Raw genomic sequence first — 27402 nt, forward strand, 5'->3', positions numbered from 1 at the left:
AGGTACGTGGTGTATTATTTTACATAACATGATTTTAAAAAAACGAAGGAAATGCGATAGCATCGGTACACATTCGAGATCCCCCAGTCGAGCCGCTCTTTATGACAGTGTGTTAAACGAGCTTATGAATGAAGATACGCATTGGAGAATAAAACATGATCTCGTTGAGCATTTCGGAAGAATAGATTTACCCCACCTATTGGTGGAATCCGACGAAAAGTAGTAATTTTAGTTAGTTTAATCTTGTTTATTTTAAGTATTTTTAATTAATGTAATGTTTTTTATTTTATTTTTAATTTAATGTAATGTTTTTTTAATTTATTATATTTTTATTAATTAAGTAGTTTAACAAAAAGAAAAAAAAAATATTTTACCCCATGACATGAGTGGTGACCACCCCGTATAATTTTTTGGCAAAAGCGGTGTAAAATAGGGGAATTGACATGTCATCTTATGATTGGATAGGTGAAAATTTTACCAAGTTCACAAAATTTTGCTACATTAATTACAAAACGAAAATTGTCAAACTTCAATTATATCTCTAATTAACAGAAACGAAACTTGTCAAATTTCAATTTCTTTGTCATCATTGTATATCAATTATATCAACATCAAAACCCTAGTACCAACCAAAATAAATCAAGAGCCTATTTCTTATATGCAATAGGCCTTAGGTGAATAGACGTTACTTGTCCCAATCGGTGACTAGGGTTCCCGCTTTGACAGCGGCGGTGTTCCCGATCGGTGACTAGGGTCACCGAACCCCCTTCCCGCGAACGCCCCGTACACCCTAACAAGATGAAAGTCTTACACATGAGCATAAATTAACGCATAATCATATATCCTATGAACGCATACATAACATCTCATCTCTGGATTATAAGTTATCCTGTAACCCGACCCGTGTCGTCCCCGCCCCACAAGGAGTCTGATTCCCATAAACCTTTCTTCCACATTCTTTTTTTTCAAAATCTTGCAATTCGCTTCTTTAAAACACAATCAAATTAATTTTGTTATCATGAAAGCGATGAATGGCATTCCCACCTATGACTATTATTGTGAACATAGATTTGTTTTGGTTTATTATTTCTGGTTAATTTTATGACTTTTCTGCTACAATAGTTTTATACCATTCTAGTTTGAACTATGTATGCTTATGATTTACCAGCTGTGAGGCCTCCCGGCTCCCGAGTTTATGATCTTACGATGGGTACATCCATTGCTTTTGCTCACTTTCCAGAGTTCTGCATCCGATGCCCCATGAACGCTACTTAAATCGCTCTCTCAATTTTCTAACGTCACCATCAATCTTTTTGTCACTCTCACTAGATTTTCTGACGAAATCCCTTCAAGTTCAGGGAAGTTGTCACTCTCACTATATTTTCTGACGAAATCCCTTCAAGTTCAGGGAATGCAATCACTCGATTTAGAACCATAGATCTGTGATGACCGTCATTCAAGTCATGCAAAAATCTAATTAACTTAGTTAAGTAGAGTAAGTAGGGTTTGGTATCCAGTAGCAGCTTTTGGTCAATATTATACGTGTCGTTTGATTACTTATACCAATCCTTACTTTAACTTGAACTTTCATAAGATGATCACCCTTAGGTTCAGTCAGCTTTGTAAGAGTCGTTAGGCGTTACTCAGTCGGTGGGGTACGAACTAGCGATTATTCGGGATTAATCGCGATTAATCGGATTAAGATTTTTATATGTAATCTTTAGTTTTATATATACACACACATACATTTTTATGTGTATTTTTTTAGCAAGACAAGTTTTAACCCCATATCGGCATATACTTTTAAGCAGACAAGATTAATCACCGAAATTTACAAGGTTTGACTGGAAAATGATCAGGATTTGACCTGTAATTGGCCAGAATGTTAATCGGTGAACCTCTGACGATCAATTAATAGACGATTAATCAGATGCTAGTCAAGATATTTACAACCATGGATTCAGGTTTAGAAGCTAAAAGTATAACTTAGGTTAATTACTAAATTGGATGATTACATAGACATAATGTCATAATCATATTCATATCATGGTTTTGAAGGATAAATGCAAGACCGAAGACCCGGTTGCAAAATACTTGCTAGGACACTATTAAACCAATTATCTCTTAACCAAAGTCCAAAGACCCAACCTATTGTCATGGTTGTTGATGTCTCAGTTACAAAATAACCGCCAGATCATAAAGTTGAGTTATAGAAAACTAGATTCTTATGCTCTTCAAAATAAACACATAAACTCTTATAATCAAATACAAAGTTCAATGATTAAACACGTGCCTTAACATTCCCGAATCTGCCTCGGGCAACGTGCAACACCTGCATGTAAGATTTAATATATTATGTTTAATATTTAATCTATAGCCATCTTAATCATTTACATTATAGAGATCAAAATATATTAGAACCTATTATTTAATTAGTTGGTAATTGTTGATGGACCATATTACCCTTAGTAACTAATTAGGTTTCCACCTGGGTGCTTATATAAGGAGAGTTATGTGGAGGTTAAAGGGTTACTCAGTTACACAATTCACACACCCCATAAGCCATAACATCATCACGAAACCTCCTCTCCTAAACCGATACCCTTTTCGGTTTCTAAGTCACCATCATCAGTCAGCACCCTAAGGAGGAACCAAATCAAGATGACAGGCATGTCGAACTCCCTCACTGGATTCTCCTCTGCATTGTCTGCGGTGACAGGTATGATTTATATTGTTTTCCTTTATGCACAAACAGAACTGAACCAACATGTGGTATCAGAGCATATGTTGATTAGTCAGTTCTGTTTTGTATCCATAAATCTGGAATAAAACTGGAAAACAGGATTTGAAAAACCATAAGAAAAAAATTTTCGGTTTTATCATCCGAGACGTTCATCTCGGATCTGTTAAACAAACCACGGATCATGTATTGATTCGTTACAAGTGTTCCGAAATCATCAGTTTAAGAAACATGTTTAAATGTGTAATTAAATTCCAGATTTCGGATGAATATTTAAGTATTTTTATGATTAGGGTTCATCATGTTCATGTGAAAATTCGAAAATTCTGTTATGATTTGGAATGATTTAGGATTAATGGGTGTTTTTTCCATGTTTGATCTAATTTTATCTTTTAATTTTATTCGAAACTGTTATTAGATAAACGGTTATTATTTTTCGAAATATGTTGATAAAATTAGATCACTTTAAAACAGGAAATAATATCCCATAATCCCTTAGATTTCGAATTTTCGGTTATGATATCACAATTAACAGCTGTTAGCGAGGTTGCTACTCGCAACCATGAGGTTGCTACTCGCAACCATGAGGTTGCTACTCGCAACCATTACGTCATCACTCGAGACCATGAGGTTGCGACTCGCAACCATAACGTGATTAGTCGAGACCGTAGTTGCGACTCGCAACCATAACGTGATTAGTCGAGACCGTAGTTGCGACTCGCAACCATAACGTGATTAGTCGAGACCGTAGTTGCGACTCGCAACCATAACGTCATTAGTCGATCCGCGCTAACGGGTAGTTTGCTATTAAATAAATGGTTTTGTAATTTACTTAGTTAATTAATCAGAATCAGATAATGTAATGTTTTACAAAACCAGAAATAGCTTAACTTGAATGAGCTTTTGATATATCATTTCTGGCTAAAGCTGACTTGATACATCTACTTATCATTCAAGTATTACGAAAGCTATGCTAAGTGTGCATCATAAGCATGAATATTTTAATATCTGGCCAAAGCTGATTTAATTCTTTCATAGATGGCATACCTAGCAAGTGCATAACTAAAGTGATTGTTTCAATTTCTGGCCAAAGCTGATTTGTTACAACCACTTTGCACATATGCTTAAATGATTACACTTCTGGCCAAAGCTGTTTTGTTTTCGTTTAAGTAGAATTTTTTAGTTAAGTCTATTATTTTGATGTTAGTAATAGACATTATCACAGCTTCGTTATGTAAAATGGTCATTATTTTGCCTGCCTTAGTTTAACGTGCCCATAGATCACATTAGTTTTTCTTCCTTAGTATCATAACTTGCTCATCTTATTTCCACTATCAGCACCCAACTGCGGGATTCCACCTTTGACTGGTGATAACTTTGCTGCATGGAAGGATGCTCTCATGCTTACTCTCGGCTTGCTTGATTTTGATTATGCTCTAAGAGAGAAAAAGCCAGCGGACCTTACCACTCAAAGTACTGCTGCTGAGCAGTTAACTCATGAAAAGTGGACTAGGTGTAACCGCATGTCTCTCATGTTTATGAAGCAATCCATAAGCAATGCAATCAGGGGAGCTATTCCTGACTCTGAAGATGCTAAAACCTACTTGGAACATGTGGAGGCTCAGTTCAAAGGGACGTCTAAGGCGCACGCTAGTACTCTTATTCTCAAGCTGGTGACAACTAAGTATGATGGGAGGAGCGGCATTCGCGAGCACATCATGATGATGAATGACATGGCCAATAAGCTGAAGGGGCTGGAAATGGAAATCAGTGATGGTTTCCTTGTTCATTTCATCATTACTTCGCTTCCTTCTTCTTTTGAAGCATTCAAGATCAACTACAACACTCAGAAGGAAAAATGGACGATGAGTGAGCTGGTCGCTATGTGCGTACAGGAGGAGGAGCGTATGAGGATGGATCGCCATACTGATGTTGCCAATTTCACTACCTCCAATCCTAAGAAAAGGAAGCACAATTATCAGAGGAAGGATGCTTCTAAAGTCCATAAGTCTAATCCTAACCCTAATACAAGTGCACCTTCCAGCTCTAAGAACTCCTTAGGCAGTATCCGCTGCAAGTTCTGTAAAAAGACAGGACACATGCAGAAGGAATGCCCTGACTTTAAGGAGTGGCTGGCTAAGAAAGGTAACGATTATTTTATGATACTTGAGTCCTATAATTTAAGTGTTCCTGCTAATTCTTGGTGGTTTGATTCTGGTTCTATGGTTCATGTTACCAATTCTACTCAGGGATTCCTTTCAATCCGGAAGCTGGAAAGAAACCAAAGAACGCTTAAGGTTGGGGATGATCGAGAATTAGAAGTGAAGGCCATTGGAACATTACAATTAGTTATGAAAACTGGTTTATGTATTAAACTTTATGATACCTTATATGTTCCTGAGGTAACTCGGAACCTTGTATCAGGACCAAAGTTAGACATGGACGGTTTTATTGTTTCCCATGGTCATCGCAAACTCTCTATCCATTATGATTCTGTTCTTTATGGTACTGGTGTTCTGGATGGAGGTCTCTATAGATTAGAACTAGATGATGGCTTTTCCAAATCTTTGTTGTCATATAACATTAATGAATCACTCACAAAGATGGAAGAGAAACGAGACTTAGAGACTTCATCCATGTTGTGGCATCAGCGTTTAGGCCACATTTCAAAAGAGCGATTAAATCGTCTCGTAAAGGATGAAGTCTTACCTCCTCTCGATTTCTCTGACTTTGGAACATGTGTCAAATGTCTTAAAGGTAAAATGACATTAGCGAATAAGAAAGGTGCCACTAGGAGTTCTAATTTATTAGAACTCATTCACACTGACATTAGTGGTCCCTACCAAATCGCTGGCATAACAGGACATACTTCATTTATCACTTTTATTGATGATTATTCTCGTTACATGTACTTGTATCTTATTAAGGAGAAATCTGAATCTCTTACAACTTTTAAAGATTATAAGGCTGAAGTTGAAAAGCAATTAGATCGTCATATTAAAGTTGTGAGATCAGATAGAGGCGGTGAGTATTATGGAAGACATACTGATGTGGGTCAAGCTCCTGGTCCATTTTATGAGTTTTGTAAGGGCCAGGGGATTGTGAACCAATACACCATGCCTGGTACACCTCAGCAGAACGGTGTCGCTGAAAGAAGAAACCGTACCCTTATGAACATGGTGCGCAGTATGTTAGCCAACACTAACTTACCATTATTCCTCTGGACTGAAGCGTTAAAAGCAGCTGTTCATATACTCAATAGAGTTCCTTCTAAGTCTGTCCCTAAAACTCCTTATGAACTTTGGACAGGAAGGAAACCGAGTCTTAAATATATGAAAGTATGGGGCTGCATTGCTGAAGCAAAACTTTACAATCCTTTCCTAAGGAAACTTGACCCTAAGACAGTTACCTGTTTCTTTATCGGGTATCCTGAGAACTCTAAGGGTTATCGTTTCTATTGTCCTTCCCATGTCACCCGTATTGTTGAAACCAAGCGTGCCGCGTTCCTGGAGGATTTCAAGGTCAGTGGGAGCAGTACCAACCCTTACGAAGAATTGCAAGAAGTACAAGACGCGGGGGGGAGAGACTCGTCGCTTACCATTACTCCGATTACTCCTCTTGTACCCAATGCAACTATTGCACCTGAAGCTACTGCACCAACTCCAATTTCACCTCTACAATCAGAACCCATTATACCTCATGACGAAGGCACATCAAACGCTCAAAACCAAGACAACGCTGAACCCGATAATCTACTCAGGAGGTCATCCAGGCAAAGAAGGCCTCCTAATTGGGATGATTATGTTACCTACCTGACTGAAATGGATCCCGGAAAGCTCAATGATCCTATCTCTTACAATGAAGCCATTAGCAGTGATCAGTCTTCTGAATGGAATAAAGCAATGATTGATGAGCTTGATTCCATGAAGAAAAATGACGTTTGGGATTTGGTAGAATTACCCAACGGAGTCAAACCCGTAGGATGCAAATGGGTGTTCAAAACAAAACTGGATCCGAATGGGAACGTTGAACGCTACAAAGCGAGATTGGTTGCAAAGGGCTACACTCAGAAAGAGGGAATTGATTATCAAGAGACGTTTTCACCTGTCTCTCGTAAAGATTCATTAAGGATCGTCATGGCCCTAGTAGCTCATTTCGACTTAGAGCTGCATCAGATGGACGTTAAAACTGCTTTCCTTAACGGAGACTTGGACGAAGATGTTTACATGAAGCAACCTGAAGGCTTTGAGCCTGAAGGTCAGGAGCATCTAGTCTGTAAGCTGAAGAAATCCATTTACGGGTTAAAACAAGCATCACGTCAGTGGTACCTCAAGTTTGATGAAGTCATGAAGAAGCAAGGTTTTATGAAGAATCAAGTGGATCAATGCACCTACCTCAAGATGAGTGGGAGCAACTTTACTATACTTGTCCTTTACGTTGACGACATTCTATTGGCAAGTAATAGTTTAGACATGTTGCATGAGTCGAAGCGGTTACTCTCGCATAACTTCGACATGAAGGATCTCGGAGATGCATCTTACGTCATTGGCATCGAAATTCACCGAGATAGAAACAAAGGGATCTTAGGATTGTCCCAAAGGGCCTACATAGATCGTGTCCTTACACGGTATAACATGCAATAGTGCAAACCCTCCGTCGCTCCAGTAGTTAAGGGAGATGTTTTCGGTTCGTTTCAGTGTCCGACAACAGAGGTTGAGAAGGAGCAAATGAGCCAGATACCTTATGCATCAGTAGTCGGGAGCTTGATGTATGCTCAAGTCTGTACTCGTCCAGATATCGCTTATATTGCTGGAATGCTAGGCCGTTATCAGACTAATCCTGGCCTAGATCATTGGAAAGCAGCTAAGAAGGTACTTCGATATCTGCAAGGGACGAAAGACTATAAGCTGACTTATAGAAGAAGTGATCATTTAGAAGTGGTGGGCTATTCTGATTCTGACTTTGCCAAATGCAAAGATGACAAGAAATCCACTTCGGGCTATATCTTTATGTTAGCAGGCGGCCCTATCTCTTGGAAGAGTCATAAACAACAGTTGACCACAACTTCCACAATGATGGCAGAGTACATTGCTGTCTATAACGCAACCTGTCATGGAATGTTGATTAGAAACCTGGTCACTGGACTCAAAATTGTTAATTCCATTTCTAGACCATTGAAGCTTTACTGTGATAATTCAGCTGCTGTTAGTTTCTTGAACAGTAACAGTTCGACTGGAGCTGGTTTATATCTCGATACGAAATATCTATTTGTACGTGAACGTGTTGAGGAAAATAATCTTTGTATCGAGTATATTAGTACTAAGGATATGCTTGCGGATCCGATGACTAAAGGTCTCCCTCCTAAGGTTTATGAAGAACATGTTCGGAATATGGGATTATGTAAAGACCTTATTTGAGCATATTGTACTAGCTTATGTTTTATGTTTAATGAAATTTCCTCAAGTTTGATTTTGTATGTCTATTAGAATATGTTCAACCGGTATAATGGCATATAGACAAATAAAAGTTACAAATCAAACAAAGGGCTTACGCGTATTTTGATCATGACGACTAGGTTTTAAATTAAGGCTATAGTATGATTAATGGGGGTCCTGAGTCGCATAATGATTCAACGGCTGTATTTTTCTGCTATAGTACTTGTTTAAGGCTAAAATGAGTGTTAACTCCTGATCAGGCTTATCTAATACTCATAGTAAATGATTACTCGGCTAAGTGGGAGAATGTAAGATTAAATATATTATGTTTAATATTTAATCTATAGCCATCTTAATCATTTACATTATAGAGATCAAAATATATTAGAACCTATTATTTAATTAGTTGGTAATTGTTGATGGACCATATTACCCTTAGTAACTAATTAGGTTTCCACCTGGGTGCTTATATAAGGAGAGTTATGTGGAGGTTTAAGGGTTACTCAGTTACACAATTCACACACTCCATAAGCCATAACATCATCACGAAACCTCCTCTCCTAAACCGATACCCTTTTCGGTTTCTAAGTCACCATCATCAGTCAGCACCCTAAGGAGGAACCAAATCAAGATGACAGGCATGTCGAACTCCCTCACTGGATTCTCCTCTGCATTGTCTGCGGTGACAGGTATGATTTATATTGTTTTCCTTTATGCACAAACAGAACTGAACCAACACTGCAGCCAAGAGGCCGAGCCTCTTTTTCCTTGTCAACCTCGTAGCGGTCGAACTCTTACTGCCCAAGAGAAACCCGTTAAATCTTCGTTCGTTTTGGTCCAGTAACAACACATCATGCCAAACCATCAAGCCGATTTAACTATTTGATTTACAGCCCATGTTTTCACCTGCCAATTCTACTTTGGCCGGCGCTGAGAATTCGTGTACCATGTTCGAGCTCGAAAAAATGTGCTCTTAGGCCTTAACGAAATTGAGTATTAGGCTCACTAAAGGTCTAAACCTAATGCCAATTTGCTAATAACTAATTTAAACCATAAAATAGTTTTGTAAGTGGGCCTATGTTGGCGTTTGTATGGGTATACCCCATTAATTTATTTTTTTACATATACATATCGATTTTTTTAAATAACGTGTACTTCGAAATATCGAACTCTGTCCGATGGTCCTCCTAACCCACCCTCAGGGCCGGCCATGCACTTTGATTTTTTCAAATTCAATTTTTTTTTTAATTCTGTTTACTCATTCCAGCAGCCAAGACAAATTAATTGGCTAAACTAATTAATTAGCCACCACTATGCACCAACTGGCAACTACTTATGCCATACGACTATTATTATTATTAGTATCTATGCACCAACTGTAGACAAAGTGAAATGAAAGTATCTCTTAATAATCAAATGAAAATAAAAAAATAATATGAATTACTTCAAATGTTAATATCTAATATTCTCAATTTAATATTCTCTTCATTGTCTCTATATTTTCAATGAACCATTGGTAATTCATTGGTTTGAATTATTTTTACTATTTTTACTAATAATAGACAAAGTGAAATGAACAGTATCTCTTAACAATCAAATGAAAATAAAAAGATAATATGAATTACTTCACAAAGTGAAATGAACAGTATCTCTTAACAATCAAATGAAAATAAAAAGATAATATGAATTACTTCAAATGTTATTATCTAATATTCTCAATTTAATATTTTCTTCATTGTCTCTATATTTTCAATGAACCATTGGTAATTCATTGGTTTGAATTATTTTTACGCAATTTAACACATATATTTAAAGCTGCACCATAATAAAAAATAACAACTTTGCAAATTAAATTTTGGTTATTAGATTTCAGTGAATATAATAGGATTTATGGCTACCCAAACTATTAAGAACGGTTCTACATCTGGTTCAAGACGAACTACTGTAGGTATTCAATCTATGTAATGTAATGTAATGTACTATGTAATTTCAGTTATATTAATAATATTTTAAGTATTTAACCCGTATAATGTACGGGCTATTATGGTATTTTAATGTAACTAATTATATAGAGGGCGATTTTTATGGTAGATTCAAATTATATCGTAATAAAAAACCTCAGTGATTTTTTTTAGATTATATAATTATATTATTTTATTGTATAACACCTTGTAATACACGAGTTTATACTCTACTTTCCATCAAATGAAATAATCTTCACAATTGAAAAACCTCACCAAAAAACCTGACATAAGATTTGAATGTCAATCATCCATATCTCTGTTTTGGTAGCTAAATTGCATATTTTTATTCGTTTTCATCTCGAATCTCAATAAAAATAAAACCACATCAAACTAATATATTTGTTTCAAAATAGTGATGTAACATGAGACTCTGAAGGTGCGCTAAGGTGTACACAGAATTCTCCTATCAAACATCCTCAATTTAATCTTTTCCGTTCTAGAAAAGAATTGCAAACCATCCATATGTTATGAAAAAAATATATGGGAAATTGGATTTTAATAATTTCAATTTGTATCGGCCGGGATTAATTTAAACTCGAGAAATGTTTACAGATAGTCCCAACTGTTTTCCTCTAGCGGTCCCATACTAACTGAAAGTCTGAAACCAACTTTAAAAAATTAATGAGGTTAACTTTCAATATGAGATCGTTAGAGAAAAATACATTCAAATTTGGTATTGTCTATAAACATTTCCTGAATTGGGATTATTATTAGGCTAACAGGTTAAAGTTGGGATTATTAAAATTTGATTTCCCAAAAGGCACAAAAAAGATTGAAAACTTTAAAGTTTTATATAGAGATATATAATCCATTAATCCATGACTCTGTAGTCTAGTAATATTTTGTTTGTCCCTACAAGAATGATATGAATTCAAATCATCATTAAGTAAGTGTAATGCTAGGTTGTTATTTTGAAAAATAATATTTCTTATATTATTTTAATGTTATTAGACATTTTCTTCCTACTTGAGCATATAAATACGAACTAGAGAATACAAAATTATAGAGATATATAATATGTCTTATATTAACTTAATGACACTGATTAGACATTTTCTCCCACTTGTAAAAATATAAATATGAGCTAGAGAATACAAAATTGTAAATACTACGTCCAGCGGCGGATCTAGAAAATCCGCCAAGCCGTAACATTTTATAAATAAGCCGTAACGAAATCGAAAAAACCTCAAATTTTTCCAAAATTTACACTAATTTTTCCAAATTTTTCCGCGCCAAGCCGTAGCGGGCGTTGCCCCCCGGCCTAAGGTATATCCGCCACTGACTACGTCAACTTTGTATCATATATATACCCCGTTTACTGGTCATTTCTAATGCTACGAAAGTGATAAAGGTATGCAAGGGTTGACTAAATGTTTTTAAGGGCTTATTACGAATCTTCCTTTTAAAATAATGAAATTATCAAGTGGAAAGCAAGTTTTGAAGAAATTGTCAAAGACATGAAAACAACACATAAAAAAAAAAAAAAAATACTCTAAGACATGTTCAATTCACTTTATAAAATCAATCAACTTGTTAAGTTCACCAACTTATTGTTTAAAGTCAATCATAATAATCCTACTATCCACCTTGACAATCAGATAATCACTATTAATGGAATATTGGATTTTCATAATCTCAGCTATTTGTTATTGGTCGTCAACAGTCCTAACTTAAAAAATAATCACTGACAGTCCCAACTATTGACATATTGGCCACCAATGGACCCTGACTAACAGAATCCTAATGTCTTCGGTCGCCGAAAAACCATTTTTGGCCAGAAAAAAGTTTCTAAGGTCCGATCTAAGGTTACAAAGAGATTTGGGACGAAAAATGTTGAGTTTTCCGGCCAAAAAGTTGAGATTTCCGGCCAAAAAGAAGTTTTACGACGAAAAAAGAGTTTTCTAGTGACTTCAATAATTGAGGTTTTTACTAGAAAAAGGTTACTAAAGACTCGTAATAAGGTTAGAAAGAGGTTTGGGACAACAAAATGTTGAGTTTTCCGGCGAAAAACGTTTTTCCGGTGATCAGAGACTAACGGCGTTAGGGTTCTGTTAGTTAGGGTCCATTGGAGGCCAATAGGTTAATAGTTGGGACTGTCAGTGGTTATTTTTGAAGTTGAGACTGTTGGCGGCCAACGACGAATAGTTGGGATTATTAAAATCCAATATTTCTTAATTAATGTATCTAATTTTTTTAACGGTTAAATATTACACTCCTCGGGTAATGAACCCATAATCTTCCCTTTTCTAAGGCTAGTCGATGTGGGGACGTCCCCGGGCCGGCTAAGTGCGGCGCCGTTCCTGCACCCCGCCCCCCTCGGGGCGTTCCCATTTTCTCTGTCACCCCAAGGACGATAGTGCCGGGCCTCTTTTCAAAAGTATAGCCGTTACTAACGTCTAGTTTCCAATAAAGAAATTTATTTAATTTCTTTATAAATAATAACAATTTACCCAACTTTTCAAATCAAATCAACCCAATCTCTCTCTCTCTTTTATACAATTCTTCAACTTTTATTAAATTTTAGCCATGGATCCATACAATCAAAACAACCCGAATCCGAACCCGAACCAAAACGTTTTCTCGGTACCCGGCTACTATCCAATGATGGATCCGAGTTGGTCAGCATCGTAGTTTTCTCCCAACAGAAGGAACTATGGAATAAGAAAGAAAAGAAAACCATGCCTGAAATGAGAGGGTGAGGCCTTTATTTATCAGGGTCTGAGAGGCAAGTGTGCACGGTCGTGCTTTGTACTGTTGTCCCCCAGAATCTTCAAGAAAAGATCCTTTTTGTCTTCGTTATGGTACTATGCACGGGTGTGACAACATATACATGACCGTACATAGGACATATGTCCTGACAAATCTCGCAACAGAAGTACTTCTGGTCACCTAGATTTTGTCTTGTCTGAAATTCTGAATTGTCTTTAGTAGGACGCACGGTCTTACATAGGGTATGCATGAGATTGTTTGTCCTTCTAATCTTTCCCACCACGATTATATGATTTTTGTTAATTTTTCTTTAGGCAGGCTGAGGCGCTTAGGCATTGCCATGCACCTTGGGGTGCATAAGTGTTCATCTTGGAAAGTTGTATTTTTCGTCCGTTTTTCATTGTCTTTTTCTTCTTTTTAGTTATGGACCTTCAAATCTTACAAAAACCGAAAAGGAACGATTTAGGTAGTCTTTCCTCATAATATCACCTTAAAATTACCTATAAATGAAGATAAATATGCAATAAATATGTATAATTGGTGGCACATCAAGACCCCATTGACGATGAAAAAGCTCATTTTAAAAAAAAGTTCAAGAGTCGTCAAGAAAATATATCAAAAGGGTTTTCGGTGTTCTTTAGAAATGTGGGCATTTTGTAAAGTAACAGTATCGACTTTTGACAAAGGATAAAATAAGAAATGTTATGTATGCCTCTATCATCTTACATGATATGATTCTAGAGAACGAGAATATAATTCATTATTAGTACTTAGTAGAAGTACCAATGTTTTAAAAAACCAGATTTTTAATCGTACTGGGTTGAGCTTAGAAAGGGTAGAAATACCAATGTTTTTTACAAATGATGTTGTAAGAAGTATTATTGTAATTAATTGAAAATTAATATCTTATTAAATTATAAAACCAAATTTGACTTCCTCTAGTCTCTACTCTCCTTGTCTCTTTACAAAGAATGATTGGAACCCACAAATCTAAAACTCATGTTTTGTGGTTTTGGGATTTTGGTCTCTACTCTCCTTGTCTCTTTACAAAGATTGATTGGAACCCACAAATCTAAAACTCATGTTTTGTGGTTTTGGGATTTAATAGTTGAAATACGACATTCACGTGAAAGATAACAAAGACGGTGGGTTGTGATCTCAAACTCTAAAGATCATCTTTCACCTCATTTTTACTTTGTTGCTTCTTCATTATTTCACATTCGGGTGCAAATTTTTCAATATAACCTTTTTTTTAGTTATAGAGCAATTTTTAGACGTAAAATAAGTTGACATGAAACTATACATAAAAATACCCAAGACATGCTCATTTTCTATTACTTTTCAAAGTAATGAAATTCACATTTCAACTTATTGTTTCTTGTGTTTACAGTCATTTATAATAACCCTACTACCCACCTCCAAAATCACATACGTAATGCAACTATTAAGTATTAGAAATTTTCCTACATTAATTATAAAATAGATGAACTATCAAACTTTGTCAAACTTCAATTATATATCTATAATTAACATTAATTAACACAATATTATATTGCAACACCAAACCCCTAATATTAAACAAATTCAATTGGCGACCTAGTTCTTAGAAGCAATAGATTAACCTTAAGTTATACATGTTACATGTCACATATTATACGTATTTGTATACACCTTAACAAGATTAAAATCTTACAAGTGAGCATAAATTAATGTACAATGCTATAACCATAATCCTATAAACCTATATATATAATATTTCATCTCTGAGTTAAATTTTAACTTATTTGTTTATAGTCATTAAAAGTATACCTACTACCCACTTCCAAAATTACATACGTAATGCAACTATCAAGTATACTAATATGAACTAACAAACTTTGTCAAACTTCAATTATATATCTCAAATTACCACTAACACAATATTATATAGCAATACCAAAACCCTAATATTAAACAAAATTTATTGACTATTAACTATATAGCAATACCAAAACCCCAATATTAAACAAACTTTATTTGACTATCAACTTCTTACAAGCAATAGGTTGACCTTTTAAGTTACACGTAACCTGTCACATATCATACTTTTTTATATACACAGTAAGAAAATTAAAGTCTTACGCGTGAGAATAAATTAACACACAATACTATAACCATGATCATTATCCTATAAACAAATACATAATATCTCATCTGGAATTTGAGGTGGGCAGTGACGAAACTTGACCCGAATAACGGGGGTTGAAAAATTTCTATAGAAACGGGGAGGGGGGGGGGGTGGGTCGAAAACGTATACACCCAAAAATTTCTATACGAAAACTACATATATAACACTACTGAGCGAAAAGTTCGGGGGGAACGGGCGCCCCCTCCCGCCCCTTCTATACTTCGCCCCTGAAGGTGGGATAAGGCTTATGACCATCAGCCCATCAGGTCATGAGTTCGATTCTCACAAGGGGGTTTTTCTCAGACTTATTGGTTTCCTCCTGGAATTGGTGTATAAGCATTATCGGCATGATTTTACTCCAGTGATCCGTCAGTGATCCAAATTTGTCGTTAAAAAATGTTATACCTTATCCGGTAACCCAACAACTATCCGACCCGACCCGAATCCCCTATATATACTCCCCACATGGTAATCACAATATCTCGTTCCCACCCATAAACCTTTCTTCTTCCACCATAATTCAAAAATCTTGCGATTCTCACCGTCAATGGCTACTACTAGCTTCCCAAAAACGCAATCAAATTACACTCATTCTTCTTCAACAAAACATGCTGAATTCGCAACCTCAAATCACCAATCAAACCCTCATAAATGGTACTCTGATCAAACTGGAGTATACAGCAGCAAACACCCACCAGTCAGCCTCCCTCAAGACACATTTCTTGACGTTGTTTCCCACGTTTTCTCCCACAAACACAACGGAAAAACCGCACTCATTGACGCTGCATCCGGGTTTTCAATCTCGTATCCGGAGCTCCAACGGTTGGTGAAATCAATGGCCAGTGGACTTCATCAAATGGGTGTTTCAAAAGGTGATGTTGTGTTGATTCTTTTGCCGAATTCTGTTTATTACCCTGTGATTCTTTTGGGTGTGTTGTATCTTGGTGCTGTTGTGACTACAATGAATCCGTTTAGTAGTTTCTCTGAGGTAAAAAAACAAACACTTGGTACGCATGTAACTATGGCTTTTACTCTTGTTGATAAAGTTGATGAATTGAAGTCATTGGGGATTCAAACTGTTGTGGTGCCGGAAAACGTTCCGTTTGACGCAACCCATGTTCGGTTTAAGCGTTTTTACAAGCTTATTTCGGGTGATCATGGGTTGGTTCCGCGTAGAACGGTTAGGCAAGATGATACTGCTGTTATTTTGTATTCATCTGGTACTACTGGTGCTAGTAAAGGTGTTGTTTTAAGTCATAGGAATTTGATATCCGGGGTTGAGCTTTTCGTTCGGTTTGAGGATTCGTGTTATCCGCTTGTACCCGAGGAGAACGTTTATTTAGCGGTTATACCGATGTTTCATATCTACGGGCTTACGCTTTTCAACTTGGGGATTTTGTCTTTGGGGACGAAAATTGTTGTTATGAAAAGGTTTATCCCCGATGAGATGGTTCGGTCTATAGATAGGTATGGGGTGACTCATTTTCCTGGCGTGCCGCCGTTGTTGACCGCCTTGACCAAGGCGGCAAAGGGTGCTCTTGGTAGAAGTTTGAAAAGCTTGAAGCAGGTTTCTTGTGGTGCTGCACCGTTGAGCACAAGGACTATTGAGGAGTTTATGACTTATTTTCCTCAAGTTGATTTCATTCAGGTAAGGAAATTATAATTCTTTCCTATTGTATATGCGCATTAAAACTGGCGTTTTGCACAATTTACGTGTTTAAGTTCTTGTTTTCAGGGTTATGGCTTGAGTGAATCGACGGCTGTGGGAACACGTGGATTTAACACGCGAGATCTGCAGAATTATACGTCTGCTGGATTATTAGCTCCGAATACGCAAGCCAGAGTGGTGGATTTCGTTACTGGTTTGTATCTGCCACCTGGAAAAACCGGTGAACTTTGGTTAAGTGGACCGGCTATAATGAAAGGTAAATATTCCATTCCACATATTATAATTCATGAAATATCCTTTATTTCCTTATTAGTTTATGTTTCATTCAACATATGATTTGCTTGTGACATGTTTTTCGATATAAAAATTTGCTAGAATATTTGAACGACGTGGAAGCAACTTCATCGACTATTGATAAAGATGGCTGGCTACATACGGGAGATATTGTTTATTTTGACCAAGATGGTTATTTGCATATTGTTGGACGTGTTAAAGAAATAATAAAGTACAACGGGTTTCAGGTAATCGAGCGAACTGGAAATTAAAAGTTATTAAACGTGATTCCGACGGAAATTAATAATATGATTGGACTGCAGATCGCTCCTGCTGATTTAGAGGATGTTCTAGCAACTCATCCAGCCATTCTTGACGCTGCAGTAACAGGGTGAGTGTGACTAATTTCTTCCTGATCTTGAAATCAGTCACAAAAAAAAAAAAAAAAAAAAAAAAAAAAAAAGAAAACACAAGTTTTGTTGCATTCATGGGGAGTTAAATGTCATTAAATATCATTAAAAGCGATATCTAATATGTTGAGTTACTACTCTTGAAAGAATATTGATTTGTAGGCATATATCATAGTCAAACTCTGTTTGTACTTCTTGTAATGATATTTTATGTGGTCATTAATTAGCTCTTGAAAATGTACCAAATCATATTAATATGGAAGTCAAAGCATACATTTTTTTGACAAAAAGGATGACCAAAATCCCATTAAGTAATAAGAATTTGAAATTTATTTCGTATTTCATTTGGATTTATGATTGTTGTTGGTTCTCTCTATCATGCAGAGTCAGAGATGATGAAGCCGGAGAGGTTCCGGTGGCTTTTGTAGTGTTGAAGCCTGGAGCCGAAGCTTCCGAGTCTAGCATCATTGACTTTGTAGCAAAACAGGTCTGAATTCATAGTCCTGACCCATATTAAAAGTTACTTGCTTTAAGTTTAACCCGTAATTAGTCAACCCAAAACCTGTTTTAAACGGTCAACCTGAACACGACCCGTTTTAAAAGTTGCCTGCTTTGTAGCAAAACTGATCAACCCGAACACGGCCGTTTTTAAACGGGTCGAGTTCATCAACCCAAAATCTGTTTATTTTTGTATAGTTATTATTTTGCAAAATAATAATTTAAGAACCATATTATTACATAATAAATTATTTTTTGGCAGTTGAATTCACATTGGATGACTTTTAACCAGTTTGACCTTCTCGACCCATATTATTATTCGTTTTAAGGATCTCAACTCTAACCCGCACACACATAAATTCGGGTCAACCCAAACACGGCCCGTTTAAACCATTTTTTTTAAATGAGTCATACACGTTGACAAGTTATAAGTGGGCCGTTAGGTTGTAGGTTATCGGTAACGTGTTTAATGATGGGTATGAGTGTGGTGTGATGAAACTAACATTATTATGTCTAAACATGTAAAACGGAAAAGGGGAAAAACAAAAATAAAACTATAAAAGTTTTTTTTTCTAAATACTTATACGGGCTAACAGGTCAACCCGAAGCCAGCCTGTTTTTAAAACGGGTCAACCCAAACATAACCCGTTTTTTAAACGGGTCGAATTAGTCAACCCAAAACCTGTTTTTTTATGTCGTGTTCGGGTTGTGTCAAGAAGTGCCGCCGTGGGTCAAAACGGGTAGGCCCGTGCTAGCAGACCCACAATCACTTGTTTTATTATTGTATAGTTATTCTTTTGCAAAATAGGGGATGGTTCAAATGAAAACCACTTTTATTGTGAAAACTCGAAAACTAACTAAAAAAAGCTTAAAAAACACACAAATTTTTTTTTTCAATTTTTTTTTATAAAAATCGCTGGTTTTTATATATGAAAAAAAACTTTTTTTCAAAAAAAAAAAAATTGTAGTACCTACACAATTTTTTTTTTGAAATTTTTTTTATATAAAAAAACCTGCGAAAATTATTATGCAAAAATAAAAAAAAATTTGGTATGCTTTTTGGCTTTTTTAATTAGTTTTCGAGTTTTAATAACTAGTGGTTTTCATTTGAACCTTCCCCTTGCAAAAATAATACTATAAGAACTATATTATTACATAAGTAATTTGTTTTTTGGCATTTGAATTGACATCGGATGACTTTTAACCAGTTTGACCTTCTCGACCCGTTTTGACCTGTTTCTCTTTCAGATAAACCTTTTAGATTAACCCATTTGACCCGTTATAGATGAAACATAACTCAGTATCTATAGCACTATGTTTTCAATTCATATTGATGCTTATTGATTGGCAATGTGACAGGTGGCACCATACAAGAAGGTGAGAAGAGTGATTTTCGTGAAAATGATTCCTAGATCCGCTGCAGGAAAGATTCTGAGGAGGGAATTGAAGGAGCCAACATATTCTAGGCTTTAATGCGTCGTTTTTCTATCTCTCTTGGACCAATAACCCGAAGCGCGATTTAAAATGCAAAAAGCATATGATAACTGGTAATTGTTTTTGGTCCTGGTTATGATCTGTTCAGTATATTAAGTTTTACAAAATATGTTCTTGATTCATGATGTTTTTTTACCCATTAAATCGGGTCAAACCCGTATATTGTAATGCAGTAGATACCATGAAATGGAATAAAAAAAATTCACTTTATGTTTGTCTTGGGTTTATGAATAATGTTCAGTGAAATCCCATAATTTATTAACAACTATGACATGCATGCATAAAATGTAACTGAATCAAACAAACTATATTTATATGGCCTGAAATGGTATAACTACAAGCACACAGAAAACAAAACTGAATCAAACAAACTATATACATATGGTCGTTGGCCCACGGCCTTATTCTCCAAACTAGTCGTGTTTTAAGTTACTTCCGAGAGCTCCCCTGCCTCCACCACTACTACCACTTTATCCTCCAATTTCACCGCCGCCACCACCACGCCTTCCCCTGTCACGTCTTCCTCCCCTCCTTCCCTTATCACCTTTTCCACCGCGCGATCCCTTGTCACCTCTTCCTCCCCTTGCTTCTTTGTCGCCTCCACTGCTCCGTCCTCCCCTGTCACCGCCAGTCAATCCTCCCTTATCACCTCCATGATCCCCGCCAAACCACCCGCCACCGTTTCCTCCACTTCCATATCCACCCCAACCATCCTTACCTCCACCTACTTGCATTTTTCCAGCCGATTCCCCTAGTCAAACGTAGACACAAATGAGAAGAAACCCATCAAAAGTTCAAAACATCTTATTACAAAAAAAAAAAAAAAAAAAAAAAAAAAATCGCTTACTTCTTTTCTCGTCATTTTCATAGCTTTCAGCTGTCACCAGTGATGTAATAAGAACAAACGCGCACACAAAAACCAACACCACCACAAAACCGCCCTTTGATTTCATTTTCAGAATCTGCGCATGCTAATACTGCGTCTTTTGGGCCCTTTTTATATACTAAAAAGCATTAAATGAAGCATGCCTGCTACTTACCTCCTACTTCAAAACCTATCCTCATTCAAATTCAAGCCGCCTGCATCATCTCATGCTTTCTTGACTATATTTAGAAAGACGGCCAACCCACCCTCGAGACAAGTGGCGATAAAACTGACACGCAGCATACGAGAATGATAAAACAATCATAATTATCAGGGATTCATTTAGACCCATTTGATTTGTTGCCTTTTGAGATAAACCTTTTAGATTAATCCATTTGACCTGTTATAGATGAAACAAAACTCGGATTGATCCATAAGTACCAGATAACTGGTAACTCTTTCTGGTTCTGGTCTTGATTTATGCAGCATATTTTGTTTTACAGAATATGTTTATAACGCGTTAGATCGGGTCAACACCATGTAATAAAATAAGGAAATTCACATCATGTTTGTTTTTAGTTTACAAATAGTAATGAAATTTAACATTTTAGTAGGCAGATATAGATTCAGACTTCATTTATTATATTATTATTGAATAGGATACATAATGAAATGGTATAACAGGCTGCTCCATATATACTGAAAATGGATCTGAATCAAACAAACTATGTTTATATGGCCGTTCGCCTATGGCCTTATTCTCCATACTAGTTATGGTTTCAGTTACCTCCCGGACCTCCCTTGCCTCCACCACCACCGCCACCGCCACCGCTCCATCCTCCCTTGTCACCTCCTCCATGGCCACCACCACTGCCCCCACCCTTGTCACCCCCTCCATGGCCACCACCACCGCCGCTCCATCCTCCCTTGCCACCTCCTCCTTGACCACCACCGCCGCCGCTCCAACCTCCCTTGCCACCTCCTCCTTGACCACCACCGCCACCACTCCATCCTCCCTTGCTACCTCCTCCTTGACCGCCGCCGCCGCTCCATCCTCCCTTGCCACCTCCTTGACCTCCACCTCCGCCTCCGCCTCCACCACTCCAACCTCCCTTGTCACCTCCACCACCTCCACCTCCGCCTCCACCACTCCATCCTCCCTTGTCCCCTCCATGACCACCACCTTTGCCGCCACTCCCTCCTCCCTTACCACCTCCATGATCACCTCCACCACTCCATCCTCCCTTGTCCCCTCCGTGACCACCACCTTTGCCGCCACTCCCCCCTCCCTTACCACCTCCATGATCACCACCACCACTCCATCCTCCCTTGTCCCCTCCATGACCACCACCTTTGCCGCCACTCCCTCCTCCCTTACCACCTCCATGGTCACCACCACCACTCCATCCTCCCTTGTCGCCGCCATGACCTCCACCACCTCCACCTCCGCCTCCACCACTCCATCCTCCTTTATCACCTCCTCCTTGGCCACCACCTTTGCCGCCACTCCCTCCTCCCTTACCACCTCCATGATCACCACCACCACTCCATTCTCCCTTGTCGCCTTCATGGTCACCAGCAATCCACCCCCCACCACCTGACCATCCTCCCTTACCTCCGCCTCCATGACCACACCATCCTCCAATACAACCACCACCCAACCCACCACCATTTCCTCCACTTCCATACCCAAACCAACCATCCTTACCTCCACCTCCCGACCCACCACCATTTCCTCCACTTCCATACCCAAACCAACCATCCTTACCTCCACCTCCCGACCCACCACCATTTCCTCCACTTCCATACCCAAACCAACCATCCTTACCTCCACCTACTTGCGTTTTTCCAGCCGAATCCCCTAGAAACATACACAAAAATGAGAGCAAACCCATCAAATCATTCAAAACATCTTATCACAAAACATACTAACAATAACTTACTTCTTTTCTCATCATTTTCATAACTTTCAGCCGATGCAATAAGAACAAATGCACATACAAAAACCAACACCACCACCGCAAAACCACCCTTTGATTTCATTTTCAGAAACTGCATGCTAATACTGCCTCTTTTGGTCCCTTTTTATATGCTAACAAGCATTAAAAGAAGCATGCCTACTACTTACCTCCTACCCATTTCAGATTAGACTTCAAAATCTATCCTCAATCAAATTCAAACCTCTTTCATCATCTCATGTTTTCTTGACTATATTTAGAAACACACGTGGCAACAAAATCGACACGCGCCTTACAAGAATAATAATAAAGCTTTTAATAAACATAATTACCAGGGTTACATTTATGAACTGGTGTACTTATATTACATATAGCGAAGGAATACATACATACATAAATGGAATAAAATACATATAATGTGATCACAACATGAACTCATAATAATAACTCTTTGTTTATGTATGATCATGCTTTTGAAGCTTCAAGTGAGACAGCTCCTTTACCGGCTGCAATTTGTTCAAACAAATCTCGGATCTTCAACCCGACTATGGTTTGAAACAAACCAGTACCATTGTTACTACCGGGGAAGTCAGAATGTTTCAACATTTGTTGCGTGATTTCACCGTAGAATTTTGTCGAAATGTTGCTCAAATGGCTTTCAACATAGATGAGTTCATCTAGTCTGTCAAATTGTCCATCCATCTCCAACACTGAAACCTGCATAAAAATAGATTTATAGCATTGTTTCATGACCAGACCATATATATTTAATATTTTTAGTTACTTAAGTCTTCATATCTTATTAAATTGTAAATTCATACCAAAACATAAAGTATTTTTGAATTTTGTTTTAAATAAAAGACAATTTTTTTGCTAGAACAAAATAAATCGCTTATTTTTATAAATTGAAAAAAAAAAATCAATTCAAGAAAATAGTTAGAATGCAATGTCTTTGCATCTCTTCTAACATTCTAAATATATATAAACAAATTTCATTTATTTATGAAACATGATTCATGTGTGTTTAAATATAACCTACACATGTGTGGTAAACTTTTAAAAACAAAATAAGCATATAAACAAGTTAGTTTGATGGTATTTATGTCTATTTGTATGTAAGAGTTAATTCTTTATTTTTAAAATATGAACCATTGATAGAAAAATTTAAACAATTCAAGTTTTTTTATTTATGAATTGTGATATTATCCGGTTCTTATACCTAGGGGTGTTCAGAATTCGTTTCGAATTTGAAAAATTCGAAATTCGTTTAAATTCGATTCGATTATCAAGAATTCGTTTCGATTATAAGAATTCGAATTCGATTCAATTCGAGTCAAGTAAATCGAATACGAATCGAATACGAATTTATAATTTCAAATTCGATTCGAAATTCGAATAAAAATTATACATTTTTATTTATTATTTTTATATAATACATATATAACTTTTATTAGGCTATACTATAAATTATTTTCAATATTTATTCCAAGTGTTAAAATTACCGATTACCAAACCCACTACATGGCTCATAATTAAAACCTAAGTAACAAATCTATCAATGGATTTCTAACCCTAAAAATATTATCTTGTAATGTGAAGTGGTTATTCCCGACTTCTCGTTTTGAATTTTAGACTTATAATACTTTATTTGGAACTTTTTAATGTGATATCGTGCTTTATGGCTGCTTTAAAATTTATGTTTCATTTTGATAGTTATTTACATGTTTTTAAAGAATCTAAATCAAAACGAATTTATTCGAATTCGATTCGAATTCGAATTTTTAATCGAATACGAATTGGGTTTTTTATTCGAATACGAATTCGAATCGAATTCGATAAGTTTTAATCGAATTCGAATCGAATACGAATTCAAGGAAAAATAAAAATTATTCGAATAATTCGATTCGAATAATTCGAAAATTCGATATTCGATTCGATGAACACCCTTACTTATACCCGGTCCAACCAGTGGACCTGTAAATGGACTAGTTCACTGTCTGATCCAGTTCTGAAAACATTGTATATCTACCTCATGGCCGAAATAGCTGTCTGGACCATAGGCGAATTTGATGCCAGGGTACGAGCAAGTGAGCTTTCTTCCACATGGGATCCATGAAACAGTGGAACCTTCATCGAATAAGTAGACAGGGTTGAAGTATTTAACGCCTTCTTTCATGATGAGCTTCACTCTCAACACTTTTCCCTCGTTGTCATCGGGAATCAACTGGGTTGGCAACACTTCGATTACTGCATCCGCGTATTGCTTTTGCGGGTCTACATTTGATATCATGAAGTAATGATCAATCATGCTTTTAGTACACATTATAACCAACCCAAATTAATAACAAACCGTTCGATTTTTATTAAATGCCGAAAACTATTGGGGGCTGTTATGCCTCACTCTAAAGCCGACTAGTACCATACCAAAACCGAGTCACACTAAACTTGTTTATAATGTTTGTTATTGGATTTATGTCCCAAACTCATTATTTGAACCAAAAGTTTGGGTCCAAACTATTTAGCAAGTGGTTAACCAAATACTTTTGGCCAGAGGTTTCGGGCCCAATAACCTTTTTTCAGGCCCAAACATTTCACGCCTGAATGTAAATTCAAAAACCGACTCATAACCGAACTTAACCTATGCTAAAATAATAGATTATTAATGGATAATATAAAAATTTCAGCCGTTTATGACACACTAGTTAACTATAAATATATAGTTAACTATGGAGCGAGTGACGCAGTATTCATGTAAAAGTGATGCCTAGGTGGCACTCCCCTTTCACATTCACGGACCATAACGTTTGGTCTTACCGATATAAGCGTCAAAATCTGGTTTTCTGGCCTCAATGCTAGCTTTAATGCTTTCAAGACTATGTCCTCTCTCTGCCATGTCTCTCTACATACAATCAGTAAACCATGAGCTTTTTCATTGTTCTACATTTTTAGTGTTATATATGTTGTACTTAATTATATGATAACAAAGATTTGTTTACACATGATACCTGGATTTTCCATGCAAATTTAACCTCGTTACTAATGTCCAGGTAAATACTGAAGTCCAGTAGGTCTCTTACTCTCTCATCATACCTATATATATTTAAACATATATGATCATAAGTCAAACTTTGACCATACCCATATCATATGCCTGATCTTTGCATCTTTAAGTTATGAATTTAAATGTATATATGCACAAAATTACCCACTACTCGCGAAATTTTTTTAATGGTAGTCTAATCTACTACTAAATCTACCACTATGCAGTTAATATCGGTTATATGTTGATGATATATCAATGATATCGGTCCCCTAGTAAAATATCGGTGTCAAATATCAGTAAGAATATCGGTACCGATATTATTGGCGATATTGACCGATATAAGAATATATACTTCACTGAATTATTAGTGTTACATTGCTATATATATATAAAGAGTTAACTTCCGTTTTGCTCCCTATGGTTTGGTCACTTTAACGGTTTTGCCCCAATCATTTAAAAACGGTCATTTTCCTCCTTAATGTTTCAATCTTGTCACCAGTTTGCTCCCTGGCTCTAACTCCATCCGTATTGTATGCTAATTGAAAGAGTATTTTTGTAATTTCAAGTTAACATACAAGATCCAAGTACCTTTATGTTATACTTGAAATTACCAAAATACCCTTCCAGTTAACATACAATATGGATGTAGTTAAAGCCGGGGAGCAAACTGGCGACAAGATCACATCAAGAAGGAAAATGGTCTTTTTTAAATGATTGGAACAAAACCGTTAAAATGACCAAACCACATGGAGCAAAACGGAAGTTGACTCATATATAAATTCTGCATGATACTAAAATTACCGATATCTCGCCAAGATAACCTATATCTTAAATATCGATCTTAACCGATATCTGATATTTTACCGCATTAACTACGTAGATCTACCATTCTACACACGCCATAGTAGACCATAGGCGCTTTGGTACCATACGTCTAATAAACCTTAAAAATAATCATTTTATATTATCTTCATTATGGCCCAATAGTTTTACGAAGATATCATCATATTCTCAGCCATACAAATAACTTCTTTTCCTATCCTCCACAACACAAACAAACACACATCACATACTTTCTTAAACATTCAAAATTCAACAATGGATCAACACCATCTAACCTACTGATCAATCCAACAAAGATTTTAACCAAAATCTTCACAAAACATAAACAAAAGTTACAAAACAATACTTACATTGGGTGCAAACCTTCAATGACAAGAATCTTAGGTGGTTTAATGAGCTCAGGAGGGTCCAAAAGCCCAGAAACATGGTTATAAATAGGCTTCTCAACAGCCACACCATCTTTAAGAGCCTTAACCTGTTCATACATAAGATCAAAGTCATTGGCTCTAGGGTCAAGTGCAGTCACACCCTTTTCTTTCCTTCCAGTTCTATCCAATGAATGATAATCATCTAAACATATGACAGTGGTTGTGTCACTTATAAGTGTGTTTGAGTCAGGGTTCCCACCCTTTGGTGGAGAGGCTGCACCACCAAACACACTGGTTAACCTTCTCATGAAGGTGCTTTTTCCACACCCAGAGTCTGCTGCTAGTCCTATTACTATTGTGTCACCAGAGCATGTGATCTCACCACTTCTAAACCTCCCACTTTTGGTCTTTTTGCCACTATTGTTGTAGAACAACACCTGTTTTGGGCTCAATCCCATGTGGGTTTTTGTGGGTGATGAGATTGAGCATGATGAGCTTAGAGCTTGGACTGTGTACACTGTGCACACTGCCATTGTTGGTTTGTTTCTCTCTCTTGTTTCTCGAGTTCTAGAGAGAGAGAGAGAATATAAGATAAGTAGATAAAAGGTTAGAGCTTTCCAATCTTGAAATTCAAGATTTGTGTTGTGTATTGTGTGTTGTGTGTTGTGTGGTTAATTTCTTTAAAAGATCAGTGGGGTATACCACTATACCTATATGGCTTATAAGTTATATGTCTTCAGATAATGGAAAAGTAAGGAGGGTATGGTTTAAATAGGCAGTGTACAAGTTAAGTTGCACAGAGTACAACTCCATTTGAAGTACAAAAAACAGATGAAAGTATAGAAATGATTGATTTAGGGGGTAATTAGTTTTATGGGTTTCTATGACTACCCTTGGTTTTGGACA

The 27402-nt window shown here is 36.7% G+C and overlaps 4 protein-coding genes across 4 annotated transcripts; 1 reads left to right on the forward strand and 3 right to left on the reverse strand.

Annotated features, from left to right (window-relative positions):
* Positions 1-15564: 15564 nt before the first annotated feature.
* LOC110930117 (4-coumarate--CoA ligase-like 6) lies at positions 15565-19635 on the forward strand. Its single transcript, XM_022173344.2, has 6 exons — positions 15565-16723; positions 16811-17000; positions 17120-17265; positions 17341-17408; positions 17812-17914; positions 19285-19635. Exons 1-6 carry the CDS (start codon positions 15623-15625, stop codon positions 19396-19398), a joined length of 1722 nt encoding a protein of 573 aa, XP_022029036.1. The 5' UTR covers positions 15565-15622; the 3' UTR covers positions 19399-19635.
* Positions 19636-19740: 105 nt separating this feature from the next.
* Positions 19741-21329, reverse strand: LOC110930118 (probable H/ACA ribonucleoprotein complex subunit 1). Its single transcript, XM_022173345.2, has 2 exons — positions 20267-21329; positions 19741-20170 (listed from the first exon to the last, which is right to left on the reverse strand). Exons 1-2 carry the CDS (start codon positions 20370-20372, stop codon positions 19890-19892), a joined length of 387 nt encoding a protein of 128 aa, XP_022029037.1. The 5' UTR covers positions 20373-21329; the 3' UTR covers positions 19741-19889.
* On the reverse strand, positions 21064-22407 carry LOC110930116 (glycine-rich cell wall structural protein). Its single transcript, XM_022173341.2, has 2 exons — positions 22228-22407; positions 21064-22145 (listed from the first exon to the last, which is right to left on the reverse strand). Exons 1-2 carry the CDS (start codon positions 22340-22342, stop codon positions 21064-21066), a joined length of 1197 nt encoding a protein of 398 aa, XP_022029033.1. The 5' UTR covers positions 22343-22407.
* Positions 22408-22534: 127 nt separating this feature from the next.
* LOC110930115 (phosphoribulokinase, chloroplastic) lies at positions 22535-27386 on the reverse strand. The gene is made up of 5 exons (XM_022173340.2): positions 26479-27386; positions 25248-25332; positions 25057-25141; positions 24272-24516; positions 22535-22959 (listed from the first exon to the last, which is right to left on the reverse strand). The coding sequence occupies exons 1-5, from the start codon at positions 27027-27029 to the stop codon at positions 22708-22710; spliced, it is 1218 nt and encodes a 405-aa protein (XP_022029032.1). The 5' UTR covers positions 27030-27386; the 3' UTR covers positions 22535-22707.
* Between the last annotated feature and the right edge of the window lie 16 nt (positions 27387-27402).

Source organism: Helianthus annuus, chromosome 3, assembly GCF_002127325.2.
Source record: "Helianthus annuus cultivar XRQ/B chromosome 3, HanXRQr2.0-SUNRISE, whole genome shotgun sequence".
Classification (NCBI taxonomy): Eukaryota; Viridiplantae; Streptophyta; class Magnoliopsida; order Asterales; family Asteraceae; genus Helianthus; species Helianthus annuus.